Source organism: Sinocyclocheilus anshuiensis, unplaced genomic scaffold (assembly GCF_001515605.1).
Source record: "Sinocyclocheilus anshuiensis isolate Anshui unplaced genomic scaffold, SAMN03320099.WGS_v1.1 scaffold1162, whole genome shotgun sequence".
Taxonomy (NCBI): domain Eukaryota; kingdom Metazoa; phylum Chordata; class Actinopteri; order Cypriniformes; family Cyprinidae; genus Sinocyclocheilus; species Sinocyclocheilus anshuiensis.
In genome coordinates this window covers 127,001-135,443 of record NW_015540875.1, presented here as the reverse complement: position 1 = coordinate 135,443, position 8,443 = coordinate 127,001, and the positions used below count along the sequence as shown (strand labels likewise).

Here is an 8,443-nt window from a genome sequence, read left to right as displayed (position 1 = left end):
TCAAAACGTAATAATCACTTTAATCTAGCTTGCGCTCACTGTTGTACACTGGAAGCAGTTTCGGGCGGATGACGTATGAGGACAGTGTTGCGCATGCGCCGGTGAGTCTCGTGAAAACCAACGTTTGTTAACAGGAGCAAAGGAAGCAAAGTTTCCTTACTTTAGCAAAAAAAACCCATTCTCCTCTTGGCTTATATCGAAATCCTCTGACATTCTTCTTTACAAATCCTCGTTTTGTACTTCTAATAAGTGACCGTTGTTCTGTTTTGATCTCTCCCCTGCGCTCCTCATACGTCATCCGCCCGGAACTGCTTCTGTGTACAACAGTGAGCACAAGCTACATTAAAGTGATTATTACGTTTTAAATATGGTTATTTTTCTTACAAAAACGCATCGATTCGCTACAGGAGGCTTTTATTCACCCCCCCGGAGCCGTGTGAGACACTTTGTTTTATGGATTGGTGCTTTTTATTTCACTTCTTTTGGACTGAAGCACTGCAACACCCGCTGACTGCAATGATAGATAATTATTATTATTATTTAAATATTAAGTTATATTATTCTGTCAGGTCATACAAATGTCTTTTATATGTAGTATTTCTTATATATTCTTAATAATAATCCTGCTATTTTCTGTGAGGACCCTGTTGAAATAACCCAAGCTGAAGTTTTTAACAGCATTAATGCGTTGTCTCTGTCTTGTCTCCTGCACAGACAACCTGAATTGCTTTTAAATGAACTCTTGATAAAGTCAGAAAGCAATCGTTGGTTTTGATTACCAAAGTCAGCACTCCATAAACAACTCTATTTGGTGCATTTTCCATTTTCTTTGATCCACATCATTAAAGTGTGGACGTTTCATGAAGCTGCTTTGGTCTTTATATTAGCCGCAGAATTACATGCGCTGCGGTGTCTATATGACGCCCCATGGTCCGCTGGTTTATTCAGCTATTACATAAATTTGCGGGTTGCATCAGTCATTGCTCACGGGAGCTGATCATTTACGGCTTCATCTTCCACCGCTGTTTGTTTTCTGGAGGTGAAGCCTTCAATCTGATGTTATTCGACAGTAAATGGCCTTTAAAAAGTCATTTCCAGTTGCTGAGCTGTGCATAAGCATCCTGAAATGAAGCAGAAAATGTCTGTGCTGCGGTACAGTGAATTGAGCAGATGCTGATGATGGGCTGCATTTCTCGCAGAGGTCAAAGGTCACATGCTCACCTTGAGAGCTGCCCTTCCCTCCTGAGTGTGTTTCCTCAGATGAAAATGAAATATTAACTCCAGGCTGGGGTTTCTTTGCCCATTTCTATGTTTCTTTTGGAGTTGCATGTCTTCACTGGAGAGGATTGTGGGTTTTTTGTGTTCAGATTGAAAGTGAAATGTTTGCACTGTCTGCTGCCGTCCTGGATCAATACTGCACACTTCCCACCACAATCAGGATCCTTATGTCGGATACCATGGCAATTAAAGGAATAGTTCACCCAGAATGCAATTTCTGTTATTATTTACTCACATTGACAGTTTTTTGCCCAAAAATCACAAATATGCACCATAAATACACCATTAAAGTAGTCCATATGATGAATGCATTATATTTCAAGTCTTCTGAATGCATATAGTGACTTTGTGTGAGGAACATATTGAAATTTCAGCTATAAAAATAAAGGTTCACTTTGAATCTGAAGGCTTTAGAAAATTTTTAATCCTCTGGTGCTCCTTGTGTGGTTTTTTTATTTGAATGAAATTAATCTACTGTATTTACTATGTTTTTTATGTAATATTTAGTATTTTTAGGGAATTTTATGGTACTAAATTATATGTATGGAGTGCTTATAATCCATCCTTTATGCTGGAAAAAAATTAAGTTGTAAATAAAGACTAAGTTGTAGTATAAAGTAATATTATTAGAGTATGTTTTACAAGAAAATACTACTTAATTTTTCTGCCTAAAATTTCACATTTAACTGTTAGTTGATGTTTCTTTGTCATTATTTGTGAAATTTGTTAGTAATTTCTGTGTGAAAATAGTTTCAAAGTAAATGCTACATCAGTTTTTTTTTTCAGGGTATTGCATAAGTTATATGCGTACATCATCATACTTTTATGAAGCTCTATTATAATTTCGGAGCCTTAAAGCATCCATTTCATTTCCACTTTATTTTATAAACGTCATTTTGTGCTTCATCGAAGAAAGAAATGCATGCATTTGCAACGACATGAGGGCAAGTAAATAATGACAGAAGTTTAATTTCTGGTTGCACTATTCCTTTAATATGTTAGTGTGTTATATTCTGGCAGGTGAAGCCTCACAGATGTGATTCTGCTGGAGTTGGTGTCTCCAGCTATGGGTCATTAGTGATCTCTCTGATACGAGCGCAGGGTGCCAATCAGGTTGCTCTTCTCCTGTCCTTCTCATCTCAGCCCTCATTTCGTGCTGCACAAATGCATTAAGCAGGAGATGTGCTGCCCCCATTCTAGCAGAGGGCACTGCATGTCTCTCTAGAGCCCAGTGCTTCTGAGGAGGCTGAAGTTTGACCTTCTGCTGGTGAAAAGAACTCTGCACTCAATGGCCATCCACAAACTCAGATTTGTTTTTAGGATAAGGACAATAAACATAAGTGTGTATGTATCATCATATGTATGCATCATGTTTCTTTCCATATATACTCATATATACATACACTGTATACATAAAACCACATGTATGTGTCTGTTATATATAGTTATAGTGTCTATTATATATATAAAGCTTATTTTATTTCAGCTAGTTGCCAATGCAATGCCAATGTCAATGCAAAATTTCTTATGTATGATTGAGTCATTGAATCATTTCCTTAACCGATTTGTGATTCATTCAGAAACTAAACACCACCTGCTCATACTGTGTGTGTGTGTGTGTGTGTGTGTGTTTCACTGTTCTGTTTTTACTTAAATTTAGTGCAATCGTGCTGTTGAATATCAGCAAATGTTCATCTTTAACAGCACAAAGCTATAGAGAGAGTATTGATACTGATGCAAAACTTGCTTCACTGAAAATAATGATAACTTCAGTGCAGTTCATTGATGTTGATTCATTCTAATTGATTCAGTTCAGTTAAGGATTCTTCTGACTGAATCAAAGTCTTTTGAACGATTCATTAAAAGAACTGACTCATAAGAATCATTAGTTCAGTAGTCAGACTCCACTGGTCTCACTGATTCTTTTGATTTGTTTGTGAATCCTATACTATCACATTGTTTTTGTTTGCATGACTCAATGGGAAGACATTTTCTGTCATTATTGTGCGAGTCCATTTATTGCATCATATTTAGTACAGACTGCAAACTCGATCACAACTCGGATAAATATGATTTATCTTGGTGCCAAACATTGGTGTTTCTTGTACCGACCATGTTGCTAAGGTGTTCTGAATGGTTGCTATGTGGTTTTACTGTATCAAGTGAGAAGAGTCCTGTGATATTCTGATCTTGTGCCTCCTTCAGTACAAGTCTATGGGATTCTTTTTACACCCGTTTTATCGCCCACCAGGTGAAAATCATAAGTCTGATATGGGACGAGTTACACTCTAAAGTTTAATACTTAGATTTAGAGGTTTGTTCAAATCCCTCAACCTAAATCGTAGCAATAAAAGTGGTTTGCCTTAGCAAGCACCACTAAAAATAGCTTGGAGAGAAATATCTCTGTCACCAGCCGTATTTCCAGCCGTCTTTATGTGTTATTGCAGTCATAAGCGTTATAAACACGTCTTGAGATCTCAGTGTTCTGCACTTGGTTTCATTCTGCTGCACAACGTTAAGTTTAATTCAGTTTTGAACATGACCTTGTCACAGAAGCTGCTGGTGCTTAATGGATGCTAAACTGGTTTGTTTGGGTTCAAGATGTTTGAAAGTCCATTTTGGGTATATTTGAGAAATATTGCTGTTGCACTTGAAATATAACAAGGACAATAAGCTTTAGTGCGAATATTAGTGCAGATATTATTTTGAAACAAACTGTTAATTTTTTTTATGAATTTTTAATTCTGATAATTGGACTCTCTAATGTGTATTTGAAATGTTTATCATTGCATTTTTTTGCATACTTGCAATACAAGTTTGTGTTGAGCAAAGTCTTTTATGCTCAACAAAGCTGCAATTATTTAAGCAAAAAAATATAGTAAAATCAGTAAAATTGTGAAATTTTTATTACATTTTAAAATAAATGTTGTCTATGTCAATATATTGTAAAATATATTTTTTTCCTGTGATCAAAGCTGAATTTTCAGCATCATTACTCCAGTCTTCAGTGTCACATGATCTTCAGAAATCATTCTAATATGCTGATCTGCTGCTCAAGAAACATTTCTGATTATTATCAATGTTGAAAACAGTTGTGCTGCCCAATATTTTTTGTGGAAACCCTGATACATTCAATTTTTCAGGATTCTTTGTTGAACAAAAAGTTCAAAAGAACAGCAGTTATTTGAAATAGAAATCTTTCGCAACATTATAAACGTCTTTGCTGTCACTTTTGATCAATTTAATGCATCCTTGCTGAATAAAAATAGTAATTTCTTTCAAAAAGCATCAGTGAATCATAATATAGATGAAGAATTTTTATCAGTCGATGCATTGAACTCATGTATCTGACTGTTTTTGATGGATTGCATGGGAGGAAAATGCAGCAAATGTGTAGAATATGGGCTCTTTAAATGCATGAGAGTTGAGGAAGTGTGTGAATGTGAGATGTGTATCCTAGTTGTTAACCGTTTACTCTTCTGGTTTGTTTTTTGCAGATATTTAAGCAGAAGGTGATGGAGCTGGGCGAGAAGTTGTTACCCGCCTTCAACACGCCCACCGGCATTCCCAGAGGAGTCATTAACCTGGGCAGGTGAGCATCTGACGCAGCTTCGACCGTCCCATTCGCAAAGCCATATGTCTCAAATAGTAGGCTTTCTGAGAGAAAGAGACGCTTTCTGGCACTCCTGCCTGCCCACCTGGCTTCCATTAGCCCACCAGCTCGCTCTGACAGCTGCAGGCAAATTTAATTAACTGATTCTCACGCTAATTCCAGTTAGATGAGTAACAGGAGCCGGTCCCGCAGATGGGCTGAGAGAAAGAGGGCTCAGGTTAGTTGTGATGACACAGAACGAACACACGTCACTGCCAGCGCGCTCTTATTATGACGTTTACGCTGCTGGTCAGTGTCATGCTTTTGAAAGAAGTCTCTTCTGTTCACCAAGGCTGCATTTATTTGATTAAAAATACAGTTAAAACTGTAAAAATTGGAAATATTATTATAATTTAAAATAACTGTTTTCTATGTCAATATATGTTCAAATGTAATTTATTTTGGTGATCAAAGCTGAATTTTTAGCATCATTACTCCAGTCTTCAGTGTCACATGATCTTCAGAAATCATTCTAATATGCTGATTTGCTGCTCAAGAGACATTTCTGATTATTATCAATGTTGAAAACTGTTACTATTTTGTTACTAATGCTTACTATTTTGATAATCCAGATGATATATCTGGCACACACACACATGATTTAATATCTATTTATAGTACAAAAATATGTTTAGAAGTATATTTTATATTTTGTATATTTATTATATTTATATTTTATATATATATATATTTTTTTAAATATATTTATAGTTTAATAATAGTACTTAATATTTATTTACATACATAATATTTAATTATAATAATTATGTAATTATAAAAATCTTACAGTTTATAGATTATTATTGGTCAAATTCCAATGCAGCGTCACATGCATATTTCAAGTAAATGTGCAATAATTGTCTTCAAAAATGACTTTATAATGTTTTTTAAATAGAAGCATCTGCTCAGCTTCTGTTTTTTAACACCAACAAAGACTGATTAAATGGGCTTTAAGTCTTTTCTCCCACCAGTGAACTCTCTCTGCCTTTTGTTTAACGAACTCTTAGTTGTTTTGTGCCGGTTTCGGTTGGTTTTTCCGCCGAAACTTTTCTCACTTTCCTCTTCCATTCGGCAGGGGTGAGACCTGCAGCATAAACACAAACAGAAGCGTCTCCGTTTTGAACAACAGATGAAATTTGAATGCCATTTAATCAAAACAAAGGATAAAATGCTCTGGGTGTGCTGTTCAAACTGCTCTTAAAATATTTACATAGTTGCATACAGACCATAACACTACAAAAATCATTTTTAATCAGTATTTTTGTCTTGTTTTCCAGTAAAGATAGCTAAACATTGTCAAAAGATCAATTTGCATGAGAAGCAAAAATTGGTAGCACAAGCCTCGGTATATTTTATTGCATACTGACAAATTTACTGCAAAAGTAATTTTTTTAATTAGTATTTTTTTGTTTTCCAGTAAAGAATATCTAAAAATCCTTAAAAGGTAAATTTGCACAAGATGAAAATGTTGTAACATAGCCCTCACTATATTTTGTTGTATAAAGACATATAAACAATAGAAATAATTTTAATCAGTATTTCTGAAAAGCAACTTTTCCAGTAAAAATATATAAATATCAATAAAAGATCAATTTGCATGGGAAGCAAAACTTTGATACATTTTGAAAATACATTTTGTTGAATACAGAAAAGTACACTACAATCAATTTGCATGAGAATCAAAAATCGGTAGCATAAGCCTCAGTATATTTTATTGCATACCGACAAATACACTAAAACATTTTTTTTTGTTAAAATATATAAACCTCCTTAAAAGATCAATTTGCACAAGAAACAAAACTTTGTAGCATAAACCTCAGTATTATTTATTGCATACATGCAAATACACTACAAAAAATCATTTATAATTTGAAATTCTTCCCAGTAAAAATGCATAAAGTTTCTTTAAAAGATACATTTGCATGGGAAGCAAAAGTTTGTAGTAAAAACCTCACTGTATTTTGTTGCATACAGACAAATGCACAACATAAATCATTTCTAATTTCATCTTATTTTCAAGTAAAAATATCTAATGTTTAAAGGATCAATTTGCACAAGAAGCAAAACTTCTCATTTTATATATATTTTTTTTATTTTATTTTAACTTGATGTACTAAAATAACTATAACTGAAACTGGAATTAAAATGAATAAAAATTGTGTGTGTGTGTGTGTGTGTAAATATATACTGAGCATTGCAATTATTTCGCATTTACTAGAATTCAATCAAGTGGCTTTGCCAACTCATTTTTGCATCTGTCCTGTACGTGGCATATTATTTCTTCTGCGTGCAGACTAGAGGGAACATTGCTAGTCGCAATGGGGTTGGCTTTCAGTCAAGTATCTGTGCTGTCTGTATAGAGATCCAGTGTTGTTATTGTTAACTAAAACTATTAAAAACATTTTTGTTCATTGAAATAAAGCTAAAATAAAATATAAATATATAAAAATAAAAACAGATTTAAAAATATGAATAAAAACTATAACAGTATCTACAATAACACTGAAACAGACAAATACACTATAAAAATATTTTAATCAGTAATTTTGTCTTGTTTTACAAAATGAATAAACGTCAACAAAGAATCAATGGAAAAAGGAAAATAAACTTAATTCCATTCCAAAAATATTTTCCATGAGCAAATCCTAATATCTTTTGCAGTTTACTGTTTTGTCTGAGATGACAAAAATGACTGATTATAAATATAGTTTTCTAATCTCAACTGCATATTTAACACCTTAATAAAATAAATGCATGTTATTTTTAGTTGTTTTCATGAAGATAATTGTTTCCTCTGTGTAAATGCATCTTTTGGTGGTATCGATGTCAAATCGGTGCAACCTTTATAGTAGAAGAATGCTTTGGATTTTTGGTGCAAATCACCCGAGATGCTCCCAAGTGCAATAAATTCTATTTCTAAGCCTGTATTTGTATTGTTGTTCTTCAGTAGAATCATTAAAGGCATCATTATGGATGAGCGTTGTGTAAGTCTCTCGTGTGGGATGCAGCGAAGGCTTTTAGCAGGTGTGTGTTAAAGCGTGTGCTGATCTGCTCTGTGTTCACGGAGCGGCTCTGCTCTCTGTTGCAGTGGCACCAGCTGGAGTTGGGGCTGGGCATCGGCCGGCAGCAGCATCCTGGCCGAGTTTGGCACGCTGCACCTGGAGTTCCTTCACCTGTCCCAACTGTCCGGAAACCCCCTGTTCACTGAGAAGGCGAGAGTCCTTTACGTCCTGATGATTCACGCTGAGAGGACGGGATACGGGCCGTGAATGAACCCTATGATTTGTGTTTTTCTTTAGGTGATGAACATCCGAAAGCTGCTGAACAAAATCGAGAAGCCTCACGGTCTGTATCCCAACTTCCTGAGTCCCGTCAGCGGCAACTGGGTACAGCGTATGTAACACATTTCTTCGTTTAGCAGACACTTTTAGACAAAACGTCTAAATGAGAAATACAAGAAATTCTAATCATTTGATACCAGCAGGAACTACACTACTTTTGTGTGTGTGTGTG

The 8,443-nt window shown here is 34.9% G+C and overlaps 1 protein-coding gene across 1 annotated transcript in view; it reads left to right on the top strand.

The window, feature by feature from the left end:
• Positions 1-8,443, top strand: part of LOC107688186 (mannosyl-oligosaccharide 1,2-alpha-mannosidase IA) — a 240,934-nt gene that overhangs the window by 214,685 nt on the left and 17,806 nt on the right. The window contains exons 5-7 of the mRNA XM_016485782.1: positions 4,776-4,870; positions 8,028-8,142; positions 8,230-8,323. Coding sequence (XP_016341268.1) covers positions 4,776-4,870; positions 8,028-8,142; positions 8,230-8,323 — 304 coding nt within the window. The remainder of the gene's footprint in view (positions 1-4,775; positions 4,871-8,027; positions 8,143-8,229; positions 8,324-8,443) is intronic.